The sequence below is a fragment of the Sceloporus occidentalis genome, unplaced genomic scaffold (genome assembly GCF_023333645.1).
Source record: "Sceloporus occidentalis isolate IW3139 unplaced genomic scaffold, rSceOcc1.0.p SCAF_6, whole genome shotgun sequence".
NCBI lineage: Eukaryota > Metazoa > Chordata > Lepidosauria > Squamata > Phrynosomatidae > Sceloporus > Sceloporus occidentalis.
Window position 1 is genome coordinate 105,215,051 of NW_028316986.1, and position 24,974 is coordinate 105,240,024.

General features: G+C 43.9%; 1 protein-coding gene across 5 annotated transcripts in view; it reads left to right on the forward strand.

Moving 5' to 3' along the window:
• The window catches only part of WASF1 (WASP family member 1), an 81,712-nt gene that overhangs the window by 17,157 nt on the left and 39,581 nt on the right, over positions 1-24,974 (forward strand). For 3 of the 5 annotated variants that reach the window (XM_089530583.1, XM_089530581.1, XM_089530586.1), the window contains exon 2: positions 22,309-22,458. In XM_089530583.1, the coding sequence (XP_089386709.1) occupies positions 22,326-22,458 (133 nt within the window). In that variant the 5' untranslated portion in view covers positions 22,309-22,325. Of the gene's footprint in view, positions 1-8,396; positions 8,416-20,152; positions 20,908-22,308; positions 22,459-24,974 lie in introns of those variants that run through there. The other 2 variants (XM_089530585.1, XM_089530584.1) reach the window with 2 other exon arrangements.

Genomic DNA, 24,974 nt, shown 5'->3' on the forward strand with positions numbered 1-24,974 from the left:
CTCCATGGGCTGAATATCATAATCTTTTTTTCTCAAATAATTCATAACCGACTAGGTGAAATTTGTAACCTAATTGCACAGAATTCTAAAACCTTTCATAACCTGCTAGAGCTTCTTGTAACTGATAAATAACTAATAAATATCTCAGAGAATTACGTTTCATGCAGTGCAACAGCACATCCTTATGACCAAGAGTAGATGTAATTTATATGTTCATATTATCTTCATGTAGGCGTTTGTTATATAAGTTTGCAACTCTGTAAGTCTTGCAGTATTCTTTTGAATACAGATTGTCCTCCACCTAGGCACTAAATATGTGTTCTGCTGGCCCTTTGTATCCACAGGGATTCCTTTCTGGACCCCCTCTGTGCGGATGCCAAATACCATGGGACCTCAAGTCCCATTATAGTCAATGGCAGCACGACATGTGCACAGCCACTGCCATTGACAAGAACGGTGTGGGGCCAACTGTGGTTGCTCCAATCCTTGGATGGCACGTCTGCTGATACAGAGGGCTGAATGTATAATACATTGTTTGCAAGAAAAGTTAGATTTCACATGGATTTTTTTTTTTTGCAATATTGTCTGCTGATCCAGAATTAATTATTGCATATATTGAACAATCTACTGTGATGTAAATTTTTCTTGTGTTTATCTAAGAATAAATTACATTCATAAGTACTGTATTGGAAGTGAATCTGCAAGATTGGCAGTTGACAACCATGTGATAATTAATTTTAGATTGTTCTAAATATACATTGAACAGACAGTAATTATACACATTGAAATTGGATCTAATAAAGCAACTAACTTGCATTTAATCTACTTATTAGATGAAATGACACTTGTATAAATACCATATTAGAATGGATACATTAGCACATGTTTTTCACTGCTTTGAAAATTATGGGGAACAATATATAATGATTTGGGCTTGAACTATGCATTATGCACATTCTGTATATCTGTCCTTCCATCCCTTCTGTCTTCCATTTTCTTAAAGCAAAATTGGGCTAGGGAGACTGAGTTTAGGCCATGAGAGGCTGTTTAACCTTTTCTCCTCTAGCTGTTCTATAGCGCTAAATCCCTTAACCTTTCCTATTTTAAGGAACTAGGGTTTTGAGATAAAAGGGTTAAGCAGTCTTTCCTGTACCATAGTCTTCATCTACATTGAGAATCTGTCAAGAAAGGCCTGACTGGCTATATTAAACACACAGACATGTATGCAGACTGGGAAAAGCAAGGGAGTGTGTGTTAAGTTTATTAAAAGGTAGTTTTGACTCTTAAGATGTAAACTAGGGTGACATACTCTTTTGTGATCTTATGCTAAAAAGCTTAGCATCTGTTTACACAAGATTGTATGAACTCTTAATTCCTAATCCTTTCTGACTAGACTGCTGTCAGCAAAACTTTAACTTAACTATTCAATAACTGTGAATTGTGTTTCAATCCAAGTGAACATGATATAAAATCTAATGGATGTTTGACGTCTGTTGGGGACATAACTGTAAATTATATTGTAACTGACCATAAATGACAAATATAAAAATAGTTTGTTGGAAACTATTATCTGAATAACGGTTTTTAAAAATTCAATATACAACTGGCCCTCAGTATCCTCAGGGTATCTGTTCCGGATTACCCCGCAGATACCAAAATCCATAGATACTCAAGTCTGCATTGTCCCCAATGGCAGTGTGGCCATGCTACCGCACCGTCATTAGGGACAATGGGACTTTACCTAAATGACAGGCTGAGGGTGGCAGAGAGAAGAAGACCACCCCCAAACCAGCCAGCAGGATCCCGGCACCAGCCTGAGGCTCCAACCTCTTGAATCTGCAGATGTCAAGCCTGTGGATACCAAGGGCCAATTGTATCTTTTCTCAGCAGTAGAAGCTGAAAGACTGGAAGAGTAAGCTGAAGTTTAAACCTAATTTAAGGAATTACTTTGTTCATGTATGTCTCATCTATAAAGGAAGCACGTAAATGGTCTGCAATGATTAACTTTGCAATCAAGCATGAAGAACCATATGAAGATGAATCCCAAATTCTAAAAAGCGAGGTGGAAGTTTTAATAAGAGAAATTGCGAAAAACAAATCACCAGGAACAAATGATATTCCAGTTGAACTGCTACAATCCACACTGACAGAATCAACTCTAGTGCTAACCAACATATGTCAACAGATATGAAAAACAGTGGCCAACAGACTGGAAATGATTACTAAACTTCCCCATCCACAAAAAAGGAGACATGAAAGACTGCAGCAACAATAGGACCATAGCTCTAATCTCTCATGCAAGCAAAATTCTGCTCAAAATTCTGCAACATAGGATCCAACCATACATGGAGAGAGAAATCCCAGAGGTGCAAGTGGGGTTCAGAAAAGGAAAGGGCACTGGGGACCACATTGCAAACACATGATAGCTAACGGATTGCCCCAAAGAATCCCAAAAGAAAATCAGCATGTACTTTATAAATTATAGCAAAAACTTTGACTGCATAGATCATGAAAAGCTATGGAATGCTATAAAAACATGGGAGTGCCAACACATCTGATAGTCCTCATGAGGAATCTGTACTCAGGAGAAGAGGCTACTGTCAGGAAAGAACACAGAGAAACAGAATGGTTCCCACTTGGCAAAGGGGTCAGAGTAGGCTGCATCTTAGCACTCTACCTATTAAATCTATATGTGGAAGATATTGTAAGAAGAGCAAGCATTGACACAAAGGAAAGAGGAGTGAAAATAGGAAGAAGAAATATCAGCAACTTAAGATATGCAGATGACACGTAATGCTAGTAGAAAACATCACAGGCCTGGAACAAACTATTAAGAAGGATCAAGGAGGAAAGTGCAAAGGCAGGTTTACTGCTGAACATAAAGGAAACAAAATAATGACCACAGAGAATCTACATAAATTCAATCTAGACAATGAAGAAATAGAAATAGTAAAAGGAGAGAAGTGACCAGTGGGATGACATAGGGTTCTGTCCTGGGCCCAGTGCTATTCAGCATGACTTAGATGAAAGAATAGGGGGCATGGTTATCAAACTTGCAGATGACAACAAAGTAGGAGGAATAGCTAATACCCCAGAGGACAGGATCAAAATTCAAAGTAACTTTAATAGATTAGAAAGCTGGACCAAAGCTGAGGCCTCTGAACGCCATGATAGCAGACTTTGAACACTTTGAAAAACAAGCCCTGGAAACAGCACCAAAAAAAGCCCACAGTATGGTTCTAATATGTGGATGACGCTTTTACCATTTGGAGCCATGGAGAAGAAGATCTGACCGTGTCTCTAAATCATCTGAACAACATCCACCCGAAAATACAATTCACAAAGGAAAAAGAAAAGGAAGGAACATTGCTATTCTTGGATGTCCTTGTCATCTGCACGCTGAACCAATGTTTGGGCTACACAGTATACAAGAAACGTGTACACACAGACAGATACCGTGTATCCAACCCTCATTCAGGATGAAAAAGAAGCACAATAAAAACACCTCCATTTTGTTTTGAGTCTCCACACGTATCTTAAAAATTAGCATTGCAGAATAGAAGCCACACTTACTCATGCTCTTACAGTGTTGCAACAGTGGTCATAGAATGGCAGTTGAATGATTGGGTTGTTCATTGTAATGTCAGAGTGATGGCTGTGAGATTTACTGCTATGACCGTCGTGCCACATAATTCAGCTAAAAAACAAGTACATTTATGTGATAGTATAATGTATAGAGCCAGCATGGCATAGTGGTTTGAGTGTTGGACTATGACTCTGGAGACCAGGGGAAGGCAATGGGAAACCTCTTTAACAAATCTTCCCAAGAAAACCCCATGATAGGTTTGCCTTAGGGCTGTCATAAGTCAGAAACAACTCGAAGCCATGCAACATCAACAGATATAACGTATAAGTAATTGGGAAAAGAATCTTAGTTCCCTGGATTTCAGAAATATAGTAGAAATGTCATCGTAAAATGTTGCCCTCAAAAAGAACAGCTACTTCATTTGTTTCAAATTATGTTTATTTAATATACTTTACATCACATTCTAAAAATTAGTAATCAGTTGTGCTGTACAACTAAAGATGCCCCATGAATGCAAACTGGACCAGGTAATATTCCTGAACAATAAAATTTTGAATTGATGAAATAGTCATATTCAAAGAGATCTTGTAGTATCTTTGAGACTGAAAAAAAGAAGTTGCATAGACTTGAGCCTACTTCCTCAGATGCATGTTTAGAATGGAGAATCCAGAGACAGACCTATATAAGCATTTGTGTGCAAGAATGTCAATTCAAGTTCAAAACTGTATGGAGATGAAGTGGCAAATTCAGTTTTAACTATGGACATTGGGGAACAAAGGCAGGAGGAAGGGTGTTGCATAGGAGAATAGATAAGGAAATGAATGAGTATTGGAATGTAGTGTGCGAAACAGAGGGGTGTATGATGAGCTGGTCAGGGGCACCAACATGGGATAAGATAGTGTTAAAATGTGTGTAGTTTGCCAAGAACCATAAATCAGACATTAGGAATGGGAATACAGAAAAAGCAGTTGCAGAACATTTCAGTCTCCCAGGGCATTTCATCTCAAACTTCAGAACAGTAGTCCTTGACCAAACAAACCACAAAGGAAGATTGGGAAGAGAAATAGAATGGGAATGCATCCACAGACTGCAGTCCACCAGCAATTGATTGAATAGAGACAATGGTTTCCTGGTACACTACACACATTTTAACACTGTCTTACTCCCATCCTCATGGGGACAATTTTGATCACTTCATCACATCTCCCCTTCAGTATCCCTATAACTATCATCTCCTCAGTTCTGCATCATATTCCACAGTGATTGCTCTTATTAGAAAAGATTGACGTTATTTTGAAGACAATTGCTTAAATTTTGTTCATTTTCTTGTCAGTTCTTTTTAGTTTTGGTTTACTTTAGTAATCTTTTCTATTTCTAAGCTCCAATTCCCTGTGATTAGAAGTATTTGCTCAAAGGCTCCCTTTAAGAATTGTGTTGTCTTAAGATGGATAGCTGTGTTAGATATCAGAGTAACTTGATTGTCTGTTTGTATAGCCAGACCTGCACAACTTGGCAGGAGGTAGTGGCCAAAATTAAAATAAGCAAAACTTCTTCGGACAGCAAATAGGTTTTAATTAAATAGTAATTAATTAATAATATTAATTAATAATAACTATGTCATCTTCCTCCTCTGTCTGGCCCTCTCCTCAAGACAAAGCCAAGCAGCAGAGGACCCTTCTCTTCCTTTCCTCTGCCTGGCCTTCCTCCTCTGCCATTCAGCCTTCTCAAGAGAAAGCCAGGCAAAGAAGGAGCCTTGCAGAGTGAACATTTGCCTGCCGCTACTCCACTATCTCCTTGGGAGAAAGCCAAGCAGCAGAGGAGTTTTGCAGAGTGAGTGCTTCCAGTCCTTCTCCTCTGCCACTGCCTGGCCTTCTCCTTAGGACAAAGCAAGGCAGTGGAGGAGTCTTGCAGGGTGAGCGTTCACCCTTCTATGTCCTCCTCTGCATGGTCCTCTCCTTAGGAGGAGGCAGAGCGTCAGAGGAGCCTTGAAGTCATTCCACATCCTCGTGGGCTACCTAAAATCCTTTGGCAGGTCACATGCGGCTCCTGGGCTGTATGTTGTGCAGGCCTGGTATAGACCATGACCAAGCAGCCTAGGTACCTGAATGATTAATATGGTGGCTCAGTGGTTAAGACGCTGGCTCTGATGATTGCAAGGTCAGCAGGTTGAGAACCAAGCACCACATGATGAAGTGAGCTCCCGTCACTAGTCCCAGCTTCTGCCAGCATAGCAGTTTGAAAACATGTAAAAGTACAAGTAGATAAATAAGTACCACTTTGGTGCGAACATAACAGCGTTCTGTGCAGTCATGCTGGCCACATGACATGTCATCTTTGACAATGCTGGCTCTTTCACTAGTAACGGAGATCAGCAATGCCCCCTACAGTCAGACACAATTTGACAATCATGTCAAAGGGCAAACCTTTACCTTTTAACCTTTACTGAGTACCAGACTCATCATCCAGTTTCTGCTCTGAGATAGCAATAAATGCAGTGATTTCAGCACTAATATTTGGATATTTGATGTTTTAACTTGTTTCTAATGATGTTTTTAATTTGTTGTTTTAACTTTTAGATTGTGTGCCATAGGCAGGCTTTTTATATATTCTTGATTTTAATTGGTTTTGTACAGCGCCGTGTAGTTTTACGGCACTTTATAAATAAAGCTAATAATAATAATAATAATACCTTAGGAACTATGGTAAATAATTGTGGCAGGAAATAGGTTGGTACTGTAGAATGATACAATATAGAGCAATTTCATGTAATCCCTTCATAAGTCATAATATATATCCAGCCATTGGAATGAGAACATAAACTGATCATTACATCTAATTTAATGTTTCCTTGTTATCACTCTTTGAAGTAGTGATATCAACTAGTTGCTAATTAGCATGTTTAAAATTACTTGGCTCAGTAAATAAATAGATATTTAGGAAGCAGGAGATCTATAATGTATATTTTATTTTAATTCCAAGCAACCAGTTTACTGGTGTTTAACGGAAATGAAACAATTAGGGGTTTGTATGAGAGGGGGGGAGAAGTTATCTGAAAAACTTAAATAATAATAATAATAATAGGATTTATTTATATGCCACCCAATAACTGAGTATCCGGGTGGCTTACAACAGAGGGGATAATAGATGGTTCCCTGTCCTTAGGCTTACTATCTACAGTGTTCTATGTTATTTCATCAAATAGGTATGAAGTAATAGTAATCATGCAATCACTCAGGGAAAAACAAACAAATCTATAAGTAGGTTCTTTATGGTATCAAGCTTTATGGTATTATGTATTCTAGATGTTGTGACAGGATTCATTATTGCATTAGGTTCCAATTTCCATTTTGTATTCTACAGCAAGACTGTGTGTCCCATTTTCTAAAAAAATTTTTTTTATGCTGAACACAGCCCCTCATTTCATATTATACCCTAGTCTAGGATTTAGGAGTTAAGACTATGAAGCAATGATTCTTCGAGTAACGTTTTGTCTTATGGATTTCTTTTCCATTCCCAAGGGTTAAGGGAACACTCTACTCGCTAGGGTCAGTGTTTCTGTTCTTTCTTTGAAAAGATAACGTTGTTAAAGGAAAACACTGTGTTTTGAATTCTCATTCCTTTGTACAAAGCCACCCCATTTCATAGAATAACAATAATTGGAAATGCTCAATATGATAAATAGTATCACTGCTCTTTGATTTACTAGATGGTGAATTCTGCCACTCATTTATTATAGCAGACAATGGATGGCTATTCATTGTCCTTTTCAGTGTTGGCAGATTGTGTTTGTATGTTTAATTTTTTTAAGCCATGGAAGTTGAAATTTATTTTTTAGGAATATTTTGTATAATGCTGAATTTTGTAATCTATTAAAAAGAAGGGAATTTTGTAGAATTATAATGTCTGTATATTATATATTATAAAATGTTTTGTTAATAATAATAATAATAATAGGTTTTATTTATATACCGCCCAATCACTGGGAATCCGAGCGGTTTACAATAGAGGGGATAACAGACAGTTCCCTGCCCACAGGCTTACAATCTAAAAGACACGACACAAAAGGAGAAGGGAATGGTGAGGGGGGAGGGAATCAGGTCCAGCATTCTTCTCTCCCTCTGAGGCCTGGACCAAGGCAGATGGACCAGAGGGAGGGCTCTTCTTCTTCAGGCTAGTCCCTGATGGAACTGGGCCAGCCTTCTCTCTCCCTCAGAGGCCGAAAGATGACAGTTAGGGAGGGAGGAGCCTCTTTCTTCAGGCTAGCCCCTGATGGAACTGGGCCAGCCTTCTCTCTCCCTCAGAGGCCGAAAGATGACAGTTAGGGAGGGAGGAGCCTCTCTCTTCAGGCCAGCCCGATGGCACTGGGCCAGCCCTCTCTCTCCCTCAGAGGCCGAAAGATGACAGTTAGGGAGGGAGGAGCCTCTTTCTTCAGGCTAGCCCCTGATGGCACTGGGCCAGCCCTCTCTCTCCCTCAGAGGCCGAAAGATGACAGTTAGGGAGGGAGGAGCCTCTTTCTTCAGGCTAGCCCCTGATGGAACTGGGCCAGCCTTCTCTCTCCCTCAGAGGCCGAAAGATGACAGTTAGGGAGGGAGGAGCCTCTCTCTTCAGGCCAGCCCGATGGCACTGGGCCAGCCCTCTCTCTCCCTCAGAGGCCGAAAGATGACAGTTAGGGAGGGAGGAGCCTCTTTCTTCAGGCTAGCCCCTGATGGAACTGGGCCAGCCTTCTCTCTCCCTCAGAGGCCGAAAGATGACAGTTAGGGAGGGAGGAGCCTCTCTCTTCAGGCCAGCCCGAATACCTTTTATTTAACATGAAGCCATAAATAACACAGGTAATGTGTCTACTAGAAAGAAAATGGCAGAATATAAATTAATAATAATAATAATAATAATGATACGGTGGTGGTGATGATGATATCAGCCAGAGAATTTGGAAAACAAACTGACATCACTTGACGGAGCATGAACTTGGGATTTTAGTTACAGAAGAATGCATAAAAAGCAGATGCTTAAGAAGGAAATTCCCATAATTACTCTTTAATTTATACAATATATAGTTATATTCTTAAAATGTGTAATCTGTTTTTATACTTTTATTATTAGGATTTTTAGCTTTTATTTAACTTATGGTTAGTTGTTCATACAGGGCTTTTCTAGCTCTGTGATGTATTCAGGAACAGTTAAAAGAGAGTGAGATTGCATGTATTTCAAACAAAGATGTTAGTTCACAAAAAAATAGGTCTGAAAAGAGATTTTCATGCCAATTTAAGTATTGAGTATTTATAAAACCTTTTAGGGCAGGAGGGGAAGTTCATGATGGAAACAAAATCAGCCTATGTACTAATATTGTACTTGAATGCACAGAGTACATGTGTTAGCTGGGAGAATATGGACATAATCAAAGTGAAACACTTTGCAGTCCATTATTTCAGTGAGAACAGTTGTTAATGTGTTTAATTACCTCATAAAATTGACCCTCATATCTGAATCAGTTTGGATGATCCTGTATGAGTTAAATGGCCCAACCCCTTTATGTGGCAACTAGGCCTTTTGGCCTGCCCTTCCTAGCAATCTATGTGGAGCTACCACCCTTCTCCTCGCAATTTTAGCAACATAAGGATGTAACATCATATCCTCAGAATTGTTTTAACAAAACATTGTTCTGCTAACCGAAGTCCTACATGGATCCTTTACACCAATGGTCCCCAACTTTTTTTGCCCTCTTGGGCAATAACACTAGTGTCCCCCAATGCCTATTTTCATGATATTAGGTCTATTGTTTGTGCAGCACCAGCAGCATCTATCCCAGCTGCACCCAGCTTGCCACCGCTGCCTCTTGTGTGAATACATCAATGGCCCAGGCCTGTTCCTCCCTCTCGCCTATGCTGGCCTTAACAGCAGAAGGAAGGGTAGCTGACTAGCTGGCTGCTCAGTTGTTGCTCCCAGGGAGACGGGGTACAAAGGAAGTATCACCCAAATAGCTGGTCGAGCAGTGATGGGACAGTTGGTTACCTTGGTAGAGGCAATCAAGCAGCTGGCTGAGCAGTTGTGCCAGCCTTGTGGTAAAGGCTGGCACAACTGGGTGAGATGCATCTCAGTCACTGCTTGACCATTTGCTTGGTTGCTGCTCTCAAGGTAACCAGGTGGAAAGGGAGAAGCTTTTCCCTGGTGAGGAAAGACTCTTTTTCTTTGCCGGGGCAGAGAGCAGTGCAGCCAGCTTTTCATTTTTCTTCTTGGAGGGGAACAACTCTCAGTCTAAGAGAGTTGAAGGATTCTTTAGAAGAATTGACCTTGGATACTCCTCCCCTTCCTTCCCTAGAGATATGCGTTCCCCACATAGCTTCAAGTTGTCCCCATCCTCAAACATTGTTTCTTCTGCTACCTCTTCTCTCGATCAGGCCAACAAAAGAAAGCAGGAGCAGCAATGCAGCTCCAACCTTTCAATGCAAGTACTGGCAAAACTCACCAAGCTTAAGCAGGGTTCCAAATGTGAAAACTCCTTTTTTGCCATCACTTTTCTCCTGCTATGGGCTCTAACTCCTCATCTCCATGATGGTCTTAAAGGCCGCTGGTTTCCCTTGTCATTCTTATGTGCCAGTACTTTGACTGAAGACCCCCTGCTGCCCCATTTTCCCTCACTGCTGCCCCATTTTCCCTCCCTAGATGTTTCCACCACCCTCAGTGAGGGGTGTACAGTCCACTTCGGGAATCACTGCTCTACATTCTCGGGATGTTTCTTGCATATAAGATTGCATACTTCTGATTGTTTCTAATATATTTCTAGCGTATTCTGGTGTGTTTTGGAACTCTCTCCCAACTGCAAAATGCAGCTAGGAAGGACTATCAGATACTATATTAAAAATGAAATAATGAATTTTCAGTTAATTGTTTCCTACTTTAGCAACAACAAAGCTTTCCAATTTAACTAGTTTCTTTCCCTCAGTTGTACTGTATTCTTAACATAATTTACCCATGGCATGACAAATACACTTTTTACATACGTGGGTAAAAAAGTGCCATTACTTGTTCTTTCGTGGTAGTCCTACCCTTTTTAAGAGTTGTTCTGATTAAATAAATAATGGCAGGTTACACACCGCCAAAAAGTACGTGCTCGGCACGTACTAGGGTTAGGAAGGGGCGTCCTTTCCGGACGCCCCTAACCCTAGTACATGCCGAGCACGTACAAAATGGCAGCGCCCTATGCACATGGGCGCCGCCATTTTGATGTCGCGGATGCTTAGCGTCCGCACATCACAGCGTGGAAGTGACGCCACAGAAACAATAGGAGAGGCATCCAGAGCTTCCATGGACGCTATTAAACTGGATCATTTTGAGTTTGTACATACCGATGAAGTGGACAAGCTTCTTGGAAGTGTTAGGAAGACGACGTGCTCTCTTGATCCCTGTCCTTCTCGGTTGACCGCCCAGGGTGGTGATGCAGTAACATCATTATTACAACTTATAATCAATGCATCTTTCAGGGAGGGGAAATTTCCATCGAGTTTGAAATTAGCAATTGTCAAACCTTTACTTAAGAAACCCTACCTGGACCCCTGGTGAGAAATAATTATAGACCGGTCTCCTTGTTGCCATTCTTAGGTAAGGTGATTGAGAGAGTGGTCGCCTTCCAACTCCAAGCTGTCTTGGATGAAACTGATTATCTGGACCCATTTCAAACCGGCTTTAGAGCGGGATACGGAGTTGAGTCTGCCATGGTCGCCTTAGTCGATGATCTCCGTTTGGGCATCGACCGGGGTAGTGTGACCCTGTTGGTGCTCTTGGACATCTCAGTGGCTTTCGATACCATCGACCACGGTATCCTTCTGGAACACCTGAGGGAGTTGGGTATCGGAGGCACTGCGCTCCAGTGGTTCTGATCCTATCTCTCAGGCAGATTCCAGATGGTGCAGTTGGGGGACATTTGCTCCTCTAAGAGGGAACTTACATCTGGTGTCCCTCAGGGAGCTATTTTGTCCCCCACTTTAACATTTACATGAAACTGCTGGGAGAGATCATCAAGAGACACGGGGCGCAGTGTTGTCAGTACGCTGATGACATCCAAATATGTTTCTCTGTGTCTCCGACTGACGTAGTGACTAAGGTGGTGTCTCTCCTCTGAATGCCTGCTTGGAGTCTGTAATGGGCTGGATGAGGGAAAACAAACTCAGATTGAATCCAGAGAAAACGGAAGTACTTGTGATAGGTTCCCCAGGCTCGGGGAAGGAAATTTGTCCACCTGTCCTGGACGGGGTCACACTTCCCCTAAAGGACAAAGTTCACAGTTTAGGAGTACTTCTGGATTTGTCCCTGCAGGTGTACTTCTGGACTTCAAGTAGATGCGACGGCCAGAAGTGCTTGCTATCAGCTTCGGTTGATACGCCCACTGCGACCCTACCTGGGCCAAAGGGACCCTGAAACAGTGGTACACGCTCTGGTAACCTCTCGCCTAGATTTCTGTAATGCTCTCTACATGGGGCTACCCTTGTACCAAGTCCGGAAGCTTCAGTTAGTACAAAATATTGCAGCCAGACTGGTCACCGGTGCATCTAGGTTTGACCATATAACACCTAAGCTGAAAGCTCTGCACTGGCTGCCTGTTCGCTTCCGGGCACAATACAAGGTGTTGGTTATCACCTATAAAGCCCTACATGGCTTGGGCCTGAGTTACTTGAGGGACCACATCTCCCCCTACGAGCCGCCCCGCACACTCAGAACATCCGGGAAGAACTTATTGGAAACTCCATCATCCAAATACGTCTCCTCTTCCCAAAGGGCTTTTACAATAACGGCCCCGTGGATCTGGAACAACCTTCCGGAGGAGCTCCGTCTCATGACCTCTTTGGAAACATTTAAAAAGAGATTGAAAACCGTACTCTTTTGCCAAGCGTTCCCCCCCAAGGAGTGATGTCTACATGACCAATATGTCTGCCGACAATGATATTCTGTCTTACCCCTGGATGTTGGATGCTGTTGGATTGTTGTATTTTGCTGATGTTTGTACAGATGTACCATTTTGGGTTTTTATGGTGTATTGTATTGCATTGTATGTATTGATTTTAGTAGTCTGTAACCCTGCTTCGATCCTTTGGGAGAGGCGGGGAAACACAAATAAATTTTTATTATTGTTATTATATTATGATTTCCGTGCTGCAAAAAGAACTCACTTTTTGCGGGTTCTTTTTGCTGCGCCAGGGAACGACCCAGCTTGTCTGCTGCACAGCAATCACGGGCGCCAGCCCTTTTTGGGCTCTCTGTAAAGCGCCAATGTTAGCTAAAGCAAAACAGGCTTGCAAGTCAATTCTAAGAGAATACTCAGGTTTATTTTAACCATTATTGGCTACAGTTAGCATGTGTATACAGTTTATGAAAAAAGAGAGGTCAGTAGTGTCCCATTTATGGAATATTCTGCCCATGGAGGTATGACTAATAACAGTATTGCAGTTGTTTCAGCACCAGGTTAAATTTATTTTGTTTGCCAAGACCTTCTAAGATTAACTGACTCAGTTTACTTGGTGTTTTACTGCTTTAAATTACTTTTGCATAACACTGTAGTTTTCATGTAGATGATAGGCATTGCATTATTATTTTGTAATAATAATTAGAATAAATTGAATGTTGAACCTGAAGGGGGGGAGGAGTAGACACATTTTCTTCTTCGTGGTCTCTGCGAATCATACAAATGGGTTGTACTGCGCCTGCGTAGTGCCTTCGGAAACTTCTAGAATCACTGGGCAAAGTACTCTTTGCAACATATAGAAACTTTTTGGCGGTAGCTCCGCCCATCCCTTATAAAGCCCCTGGTTTCCCACTCTTTCCCCAGTTCCTTTTTTCCGCCGCGTTAGCTGCCTTTGGGAACTTCGCTCCTCTTTGATTGTCGGATCACTGGTAGTTTGACCACGGACTGTTTTATTGACCACTCTTTGCTTGACCCTCGATTGATTGAACGTTGTGACCTTGGACTGTACGACTTCCCATTCTCTCGAACCGGATTGACCCTTGTTGCGGACCTCGGATTGTTGACTACGAACCGTAAGCGGATCATGCCATCGGTGCCCTTTAAAAAGTGCACCGTTTGCGGGGGGAAGATCCCCGGCCAGGACCCTCATTCGGCTTGTCTCCTGTGTTTGGGAGCATCCCAGCATCCTGCGCCCTGTGTAAATCCCTCACTCCCCAAGCGAGGAAGAACCGGGAGACTAGATTGAAGGCGGCCATCTACTCCAAGGTTTTCTCCGCAGGTGCCATGTCTTCTCTGGGCCTGCCTTCTTCGACTGGATCCGCGCCCTTACCGGCTCTTCCCGAGGCCTCAACTCAGCCTATGGCCGAGCCTCCGGCCTCTGTGGAGGTGACCCTCCGTGAGGGACCCGACGCCGACACTCCTTCGGTGGACTCCTTCGCCTTCTCCTCCGAGGGAACCAAAGAAACTGGACTACCTTTATGACAGTGAGACGGACACCTATTATATGGCGGTCCCACATGACTCCATTGTATCCCGCTTTGGGACTCCTTTGCGGAAATCCAAATTAGACCCACGCATCAGGCCAACCCGGGACACCACATCGTCCTCCCGCCGGGCTGATGTTGCCCCCGATCCCGACCTTCAAATAGTGGATCTGGACCCCGAGGAGGAGACTCTTTCTCACACTCGGTACCGTCCCCGGAGCGACTCCGGTTCCTCGGATGCCGAAGACTACCAATCTTCCGTCCAGGAATTCGCCCAGCCCGGGGCCGTCTCACCTTCGGATGATGTCCGCACCTTTGCTGAGCACGTGATAAAGATGTCAAATGCACTTGACATCCAGACCTCCCAGGTGGAAGATGAGGCCTCGGACCCCATCGAAAGGAGAATCCATGGCAAGCTTCCCACCCCGCCTGCAATCCCCCTGCTACCATCATTAGAGAAGCTCGCGAGACATTCGTGGGAAGCGCCCGCCTCTACGGCTTCTAGCAATCGCAGGGTAGAGTCCCTTTATAGGATTGCTCCCTCCATTCCTTCATGGCTCTTCAGCCACCCGAGGCAGAATTCCGCCATTGTGGAGGGCGCTCAGCGGACATCTACCCCAAAATCGTCCGTGATGCCGGCTGACGAGGCTAAAAAGGTGGACACTTTAGCCAAGAAGGCTTATTTTTCTTCAGCCCTGGGGATTAGAGTGGCCAACTACAATGCTTGTATGGGTGCATATATCCAGTGGCTGATGGAGAAGATCTCTCCTCTAATCCCCGACCTCCCGGATGACTCACAGGCCACCCTTTCCGAGGTTCGAGATGAGGCGCACTCGATCGGGAGTTGGCTAATCACGTCTGCCAGACACTCCACAGATTGCTCGGCAAGATCCATGGCTGCGGCAATTGCCTTGCGCAGACATGCTTGGCTGAGATCTTCGGACCTCAACCAGAATGCCCGTACCACCATAGAGGACATGCCATTTGACGAGGACGGCCTCTTCCACCGCGAGACGGATGAAAAACTTAACTTCATGTACCGGATGCGCACCGCAGCAAAGAAGCACGGTATGTCATCCTCTCCTCAGGCTTCCCGTAAACGCTTCACTGGCGTCCGTCCATGGTACGGGCAGGGTCAGAGATCCTACCAGCAGGATCGTCCTTTTCAGCGCCAGGATCAGCCAAGGCAGAGATACCCCTCACAGTCCTCCTCCTCTTCAGGTCGTCGTTCCGCTCCTAAGTATAAAAAGAATTACCGGAGGCAGGATCCCGACCAGAACAAGAAGAGGAATTGAAGTGATGCCGCGTACTCCGTCGCCTCCTCCCTTTGTTTTCTGGATAGGCTGAGGCCTTTCTCCAACATCTGGGCCTCGATCTCCACCGATTCTTGGGCCCTCACCATCGTCTGTAGGGGTTATGCCCTCGAATTCGAAGAGCTCCCTCCAACTGGAGCTTTCCTATCCACCCCCCCCCAGACACCCTTCTTGACGAAGTACGCACTTTGCTGTCCAAGGGCGCCATCTCGCCCGTCGATGCCGTCGACGTCCCTAGATGTTTCTTCTCCCGTTATTTTACGGTCCCTAAGACTGATGGGGGCATTAGACCCATTTTGGACTTGAGGGCCCTGAATGCTTACCTTTCCTATCACCGGTTCCGGATGGTAACCCTTGCCTCTATCTTACCTTTGTTGCACCAGGGCCTGTGGTTTGCGACCATCGACTTGAAGGACGCCTACTTCCATGTCAGCATCCGGGAGAGCCACCGCCGGTTCCTAGCCTTTGCCGTCGGGACGGACATCTACAAGTACAACGTTCTGCCCTTCGGCCTTGCCACGGCTCCTCGGGTATTCACAAAGTGCATGGCACCGGTGGTGTCCCACCTTCATCGCCGAAGCATCAGGATCTTTCCATACCTGGACGACTGGTTGATAGTGGCCCCTTCAAGCCAGGAGCTCCGTCGACACACCTCGGAGACCCTAGCTCTTCTAAACGATTTAGGACTGGTGGTCAATCTCGAAAAGTCACAGCTGCTTCCCACCAAGCAAATAAGATTCATCGGATCCATCCTAGACTCCAACAATTGCATGGCCTTCCTACCCCTCGACCGGTTTGCCGCGCTTTGCGTGGCCGTCCAGAGGTGCACGGACCGAAGACGAGTCATCGCCAGAGACGTCCAAGTGGCCCTCGGACACATGGCCTCGACAACCTTCGTCACACCGTGGGCAAGGCTTTGATCCCGAATCCTCCAATTTTGGTTCCTGTCAGTCTTCGACCCAGAGACCGACGCGCCATCGCGTTGCCTCACCATCCCGAGACCAGTCGCCCGTTCCCTCCATTGGTGGCTCGACTCCCGGAACGCTTGCGCAGGCATGCCGTTCTCACAGCCCCAGCCGGAGATAACACTAACCACAGACGCGTCAGAAGACGGATGGGGAGCCCATGCTCTAGATCTCTGGGCGAAGGGCCCTTGGTCTCTCGACGAGAAGGCCCTGCATACTCGGGCCTTAAAGGCGTTCGAATCCTCCCTCTCCCACAAGGTCATACAACTCCGGACGGACAACACCACGGTGATGTACTACCTGAACAAGCAGGGAGGCACCAGATCACGCACCCTCCTCGACATCACGCTCCGAGTGTGGGAGCGGTGCATCGCCCGAGGCATCCTGCTTCAAGCGGTTCACTTGCCAGGGACACAAAACGACCTCGCGGACCTTCTCAGCAGGTCCCCATCATCATGCCACGAGTGGAGGCTTCACCCAGACACTGTGAAAGACCTCTTCCGTCGATGGGGAACCCCTCAGATAGACCTGTTCGCGACTGTCCACAACACACATTGTCCCCAGTTCTGCTCCCGGACGCGAGACGAGGACTCCCTCGGGGATGCGTTCGGATTCGACTGGTCGGGGGCGCTGCTGTACGCCTTCCCCCCGTTCCCTTTGATCACCAGGACAGTATCCAAGATGACATCGGAGGCTGCCAACGCCATTCTAATCACTCCGTGGTGGCCAGGGCAGCCTTGGTTCCCGAGCCTCCTTCATCTTTCCCGGGACACTTTTCTCCGACTCGAACGCAGGCCGGATCTTCTCACAGTTCAGGGAGGTCGCGTCCACCATCCCGACATCGACACCCTTCCCCTGGTAGCATGGAGGATCCATCCCTAGCGTGCTTACCAGACCCAGTGCGCAGAGTCATTCTAGCTGCCCAGAAGCCGGCTACCCGTAAATCTTATTCCCAAAAGTGGACCAAATTTCTTAAGTTTCTGGCGGACAGACACCTTTCTCCTGCTCAGGTCTCGACGCCAGTGGTGTTGGACTTTTTAATGTCCCTGGTCGACTCAGGCCTCTGCCTCACTTCGATTAAGTGCTACCTGTCGGCCACTTGTTCCTTCTTCCAGTTTCAGGGTAAGCCTTCGTTTTTCAAAGATCCTCTAATTAAGGGATTTCTTAAGGGGTATAACAATTTAAACCCTCAGGTGTCCTTACCACCCCCAGCTTGGAGTCTAGAAGGGGTGCTGGGGGCCTTGCAGTCCAGGCCCTTTGAGCCCATGGCCACAACGGACATCAGGCTCCTGACCTGGAAGACAGTTTTTTTAGTGGCGATTACCTCCGCTCGTCGGGCTGGAGAACTTTGTGCACTGAGACGGGACCAGCCATTCCTCAGGTTTCATTTGGACAAGGTAGTCCTTAGGACGGACATTACGTTCCTACCCAGGGTTGTGTCACTGTTCCACGTGTGTCAGGACATTGTGCTTCCTACCCTGGCCCCGAACCCGACTACGGATGCTGAAAGGGCCCTCCACACCCTAGTTGTCCGAAGGGCACTGGCTTTCTATCTAGACAGAACTAGAGACTCTAGCCGTTCCGAGAGACTGTGCCAGTGCTACTCGGGACCGAAAAAGGGGTTGCCGGTGTCGGCTCAGAGACTCTCCAAGTGGGTGTCAAGCACCATCTATTTGTCATATGAACTCTTGGGGAGGCCGTTGCCGACTGGGGTTCGCTCCCACACCACAAGGGCGGTAGCCTCATCCTCTGCCTTCTTGTCAGGGATTTCTTTAGATGACATTTGTAAAGCTGCAGTGTGGTCACAGCCCCTGACATTTATCAAACACTACAGGCTAGACACCAGGGCCAAGAGGGATGCAGCCTTTGGCAGGGCTATCCTGGTGTCTGGATTGCACTGATTCTGGTCTCCTTTTAGCATATTAACTATCTGATGTAACCCTTCTCCCCTTAGGGGTAGGGGTTTTTTGTTTACGCACTTGACTCAGGGTACAACAAACGGGTCTTTGAGACAGTGTTTTTGAATTCTGGTTTATTGTGGCAAATAAACTTTTGTTGGTTAATTATGGTGTCAGGACACTCCCTCCGCCGTTAACCTTAGCTTGCTAGTCTCAACCCATTTGTATGATTCGCAGAGACCACGAAGAAGAAGGACAGGTTGCTTACCTGTAACAGTATTTCTTCGAGTGGTCATCTGCGAATACATACAAATCCCGCCCATCCTCCCCTCGGTGTCCTGCTACGAATTGGCTCACTCCTTGTTGCCTACACGGCGGAAAAATGGCGGAACTGGGGAAAGAGCGGGAAACCAGGGGCTTTATAAGGGATGGGCGGAGCTACCGCCAAAAAGTTTCTATATGTTGCAAAGAGTACTTTGCCCAGTGATTCTAGAAGTTTCCGAAGGCACTGCGCAGGCGCAGTACAACCCATTTGTATGTATTCGCAGATGACCACTCGAAGAAATACTGTTACAGGTAAGCAACCTGTCCTTATTCTGCCTCCCAATCTATACATCCTAGGTAGTTATACTACACAAGCCTGGGTTTCTCCAGTAATTAAATATGAGGAAATGTCCATCCCTTCCAATGGCAGATAGTCTAATTAAGGAAGAGAAGACTACAAAATCAGGCAGAAAATGTTAAATGTTTCACAAAACTACAATTTCCTGAATTCCATAGTATTGAGCCCTGTCAGTTAAAGCAGTGTCAAACTAGATTATTTCTGCAGTATGGATGCAGCCCTATAGCACCTTTGAAAATAATTGAGAAAAATAAGTTTCTAAACTAAGCTTTCATGGGTTCAATTCAATGTCATCATGTTTTCATTTAATGACTTTTTTGCAGATAAAATCTCTCAGATAAGAGCTGATCTTGGACGCAGGCATTAAAACAGAGACAGTAAGAGAGGTGTCCAGTGACTCCGTGGACTATGTTAAACTGGATCATTTTGAGTTTGTAAATACCGATGAAGCAGACAAGCTTCTTGGAAGTGTAAAGAGGACAACATGCCCCCTCGATCCCTGCCCATCATGGTTGACCGCCCACAGAGGTGATGCAGTGAAGACACTATTATGATCTATAATTAATGGGTAAATTTCAGGGAGGATAAATTTCCTGACCAACTAAAACAAGTGGTGGTTAAACCACTTTTGAAAAAATCCTCTCTAGCTCCCCTGGTAAGAAATAATTACAGACAGGTCTTCCTTTTACCATTCTTGGGCATGGTGATCGAGAGGGCAGTTGCTCTCCAACTCCAAGTTGTCTTGGAGGAAGCCGATTATCTAGACCCATTTCAAACTGGCTTCAGGGCAGGATACGAAGTTGAGACTGCCATGGTTGCCTTAGTCAGTGATCTCCATCTGAGCATCGACACCCTGTTGGTGCTCTTGGACATCTCAGCGGCCTTTGATACCATAGGCCATGGTATTCTTCTGGAACGCCTGAGGGAGTTAGGTATTGGGGCACTGCGCTCCACTGGCTCCATTCCTACCTCTCGGGCAGATTCCAGATGGTGATGCTGGGGGACAGCTGCTCTTCTAAAAGAGAGTTGACATCTGGCATCCCTCAGGGTGCCATCATATCCCCCATGCTGTTTATATGATGCCGTTGGGTGAGATCATCCGGAGACATTGGGCGCGGTGTTATCAGTACGCTAATGACACCCAAATTTATTTTTCTATATCTCTGACTGATGCAGTGACTTGTGACGAACTGACTTGCAAACCAACCAATCAGAAGCCAGAGACCCTAAGCCAATCAGATGCTGGCTGAGGAGTTTGAAGATTCCGCTTGGCAGTTGGGTTGAGTCAGTTAGGGTTTGGAATCCTGAGGGATGAAGCTGGAGTTCAGTGGGGGAGATAGTTTGGATCAGAGACTGAGGGAACAGTATTTTGATAATACACCAAGGAAGGGTTTGTTAGGTCCAGAGAGGGACAGTATTAATTCTGGAGAGTCTATAGAGGAGAGACTCAGTGTAGCCAGACTCAGAAAGACGGGTTTGGGTTACATAATTTCTTGAGTGATAGTATAGCCTGTGTGGCTGAGGTATTATTAGAGAGAATTAAAACCAGACCTGTATATATGCAACAAAAGAAGACATAGTAACAACTTCATGTCAAAGTTCCCTTTGCCTATTCTGTGTTAGAATAAACTTTTATTCTTGTTTAACTATCCACTTGGCCTGTGATTTAACATCCATCCACGCTACTGACCTTTAAAAACCCACAGGGGTGTTGGGTCACAAAGAAAGGAGAGAATTGTGAGGTGGTGGGGAAATGTTACATGACTAAGGATGGCATCTCTTCTCTGGATGCCTGCCTTGAGTCGGTAATGGGCTGGATGAGGGAAAACAAACTTAAGCTGAATCCAGAGAAAACGGAGGTACTTGCAATAGGTTCCTTAAGTCCGGGGAAGGAGATTTGTCAACCAGTCCTGAATGGGGTCACACTTCCCCTAAAGGACAAAGTTCGCAGTTTGGGAGTACTCCTGGACTCGTTGCTACAATTGTCATCTCAAGTGGAGGCGATGGCCAGGAGTGCCTGGTACCAATTTCGGTTGATACGCCAACTGTGCCCCAAAAGGACCTGGAAGCAGTGGTACATGCACTGGTAATCTCTCATCTTGATTTCTGCAACACGTTTTATATGGTTCTATATGTACCAAGTTCGGAAGCTTCAACTGGCTCAAAATGCAGCAGCTAGATTGGTCATTGGTTCATCCAGGTTTGACCATATAACACCTAAAATCTCTTCACTGGTTGCCGATTAGCTTCCGGACACAATACAAGGTGTTGGTTATTACCTTTAAAGCCATACATGGCTTGGGCCTGAGCTATTTGAAGGAACGCCTCTCCCTACACAATCCGCCCTGCACTCTCAGAATAACTGGGAAGAATATGTTAAAGCACCAACCAACTAGGCCAGTGATGGAGAACCTTTTAGAGACCGAGTGCCCAAACTGCAACCCAAAACCCACTTATTTATCGCAAAGTGCTGCGTCCCTCTGGATTTCTAGTGACAAACTCTGGTGAACTCTGTGTTGGGACGATGGTGCATGTGTCCACAGAGAGGGCTCTGAGTGCCACCTCTGGCACGTGTGCCATAGGTTCACCACACTGAACTAGGCTCATATCGACTTCCCAGAGAGCCTTCACAGCAGCTGCTCCGAAAATGTGGAACGGTCTTCCAGAAGAGATCCATCTTGTTACCTCCTTGGAGGCATTTAAGAAGGCACTTAAGAAGGATCTCTTCTGGCGAGCTTACCTTCCCGACCTTATGTAAGAGACACCTTCAGACCATTTTATGAATCTACTGTATTATCGCTTGACAATGAGTTAGCTTTTAAGATTAACTGTATTTTTATTGATGTATTTTTATATGTCTTTTATTATTGATGTATGTGTTTTAGCAGACTGTAATCCTGCCTCGATTCAGCTGGGAGAGGCAGGAAAATACAAATAAAGTTATTATTTTTAAAAAAATTATTATTCAGTCTCGAATTATGCTAAAACTGATTAACACAGCTATGTCTTTGACTTCTACTTTTGCTGTATTCTCAACTAATAAAAGATCACAGTGAACAGGGATTCAGATAAAAAGTGCCCTGTACAGTGGTACCCCGGGATACGAATGCGCCGGGATACGAAATTTCTGGGTTACGAATAAAATCTAATTAAAAAAACTGTTCCGCGTTACGAATGTTTTTTCGGCTTACGAAAAAACTTTTGGTGCTTTTCGGCGCTATTTCGCACCAAATCGCGGCTTTTCCCCATTAGCGCCTATGGGTTTTTCGGCTTACGAAGCCTTTCGGGTTACGAAAGCGGCGGCGGAACGAATTACTTTCATAACCCGGGGTACCACTGTACTTGCAAGTGTAAAAGCTCATTAGCTGAAAAAAACTTTTCTTTACGTTACTTTGAGGGCAATTTATTTTGCCTTTATCAGTACATAGGTATTTATCATAATATGACAATTTTATACTAAAATAATGTCTCTTTGGTCTCTTGCTAGGTTTGCTAACTACCAGGATGCCGCTGGTAAAAAGGAACATAGATCCTAGGTATCTTTGTCATACAGCACTGCCACGAGGCATCAAGAATGAACTGGAATGTGTTACCAATATCTCCTTGGCAAATATAATAAGACAACTAAGCAGCCTAAGTAAGTACTCAGTTTATTAAAGGGTGGTGAATGTTGATTATACTGTAAATTTAAAACATATTTATTCTCTTCAAAATACTAGTTCATTATATTTAATTTTTTTTAAAATTACCCTAAAATATTTTATGCTCTTTAAACTACATTTAAGAAAATGTTCTATGTGAAATGTTTGTTGTTCAATGGAATGGCCAGGAAAACTAAATCAGCAGTTTTTGCAATATTTGCATAAAGATAGTAGACTTGAACACAGGCAGACCTGTGTTCTCTGATAAAGTGGCATTGTGTATAACTTTGGGGCTGTGCTGATTGCCCCTGAAGGGGTGGCCTGCAGCCGCCTCCATCTTCTCCAGATCGGGGCCGCGGCAACTGCATGCCGTGATCTGTACCCCGATCTGGCCTTTCCAGGGTACAAAAAGGAACGGAAAAAGCAGCTTCTTTTTGCGCCCTGAAAAGGGTGCAATAGGTACAACACTGTGACTTTAAGGTCCTCCTTTGGTGCTGCATCGTGTGAATGCAGAATGAGAGGAGTACCGTGAAGCAGCACCATGTGGAGCGGCACATGGCATCATGCCGCCATGGGAGTGGAGTCAGGGTTTGTGTCATATGGACAGCACACCCCGACTCCGTCCTCAGGCCGGCCTTAATGGATTTGTATAATTCTCGTATGATACGACTACAGATATAACTGTCTTAATCCAGATGTGGGCAACTTTTATGGATGATTAAGTGAGTCCTACCATTTGCTATAAATTGCTTTGACAAATTTTGGAAATAAACATACTAAAAATAAATGTTTGTGATGTGATTTTCCTGGTTTGCAAGTAAATTTTAGTGGCAGACCACAAAAACCTCATTAATGCAAGTACTCTATTGTCTGCTTGCTTAAATAGCTGTGTGCTGCTCATTATGCTATTGTAAACATTGCTGCATGTTCAAGGGCAAAAAGATGAAAACCTGGGGAGCATCCAATGAAAACTGTAAGAGGAAAAGGAGATAGATTTTGGGATGTTAAAATAGGTTTTTTTGTTTGTTAGCCTGTTTGTTTTTGCTAAAAGGCATGATATGTTTTGGCCTATAGATATTCTTAAAGCATACTTTAGGTGGCTATGTTTTTTTTAAAAAAAATCACAAGAGGACAACATATAAATATATGACATCCAGTTATATAAGATCATTATTATATTTGTAACTTGCTTAATCAAGCTGCTTCTTCTAAACAGCTATAAGTAAGTAGAAGGTATTTTAAAAACAACAGAAAATAGCCTTTTTGTTTTCATGCTTTTACACTGCCAGTAGTAAATGCTTTTGGAGTTCCTAGTTCAGAAATTTCAGCATTTGAAGTGGGTATGTATAGTCCATACAAATAAAGTACAAATAAGACTTTTTTTAAATTTAATGTCATATATTTATGTGTTATTACTTTGTGATTTTAAAAATATATCTTACTGAAGAAGGTCTCTATATGCTTGAAACATACTGGGCTTTTTGACAAATAAAATGTCACATTTTTAGCATCTTTCTGTCTTATTTTGTTCAGGAGGTCACTTTATTTTTTTATCTTTCTGTGTTCCATTTTAAAAAAATATTTTTGTTCTTACACTTTTCAGTACTTCTGGTTTGTCTTTTTGAACTAGCTTCTTGTTGACTATACATTTCAGAAAACATCACTTTTATGGAAGAAAATGACTATTAAATCTCAAATTATTAACATGTTTCTGCAAAGCCCAAGGTGGGACTATTACATATGTTCCAAGGAGATAATGTAACTCTTAGAAACAGAGACCAGACACATTTCTTCTGTGTTGCAGCTGAGCTGCTATTATATAAGCTATGGCAGTTAGCAGCTACGGCGAAGTTAACTGCACAAGTCAAAAAGTTTAGAAATGACCAGATAAACAACTTGTTTAATGAAGCCTGGTGGCTTTTTATTGCATATTGCAATATTAACAGTATTTCCCTGTGTATTTCCCTTTTCCCTCTGTAACTTTGGCATGATCTATTGATGTACCTATCATTATTATTATTATTATTATTATTATTATTATGCTTTATATAGTGCTATAGATTTACACCTGCCTATCTGTCTTAAATATGACAACAAGCTGATTTCTTCTGATACAATGTTTACAATCAGTCTTATGGTATTTCTCTCTTAATCATTCTTCTTGTTCACTTATTTTTGTATTTCTTTTGCTATCTTTTCATTCAACCAAATGTAATCATAAAAGATAGGTATTTTGTTTATTGTGTGCCTTCAGGTCATTTCCAACTTCTGGTAACCCTAAGGTGAATCTATTAGGAGGTTTTCTAGGCAAGATTTGTTCAGCGCGAGTTTGCCTTTGTCTTCCTCTGAGGTTGAGAGGATGTTACTTGCCATTGGATTCCCATAGCTGAGCAAGAATTTGAACCTTGATCTCCAGAGTTGCAGTCCAATGTTCAAACCACTACACCATGCTGGCTCTCTTACAGGAATGAAATAATAAAGTTAAATATGTTTTTTTTTTAAAAAAAAATAA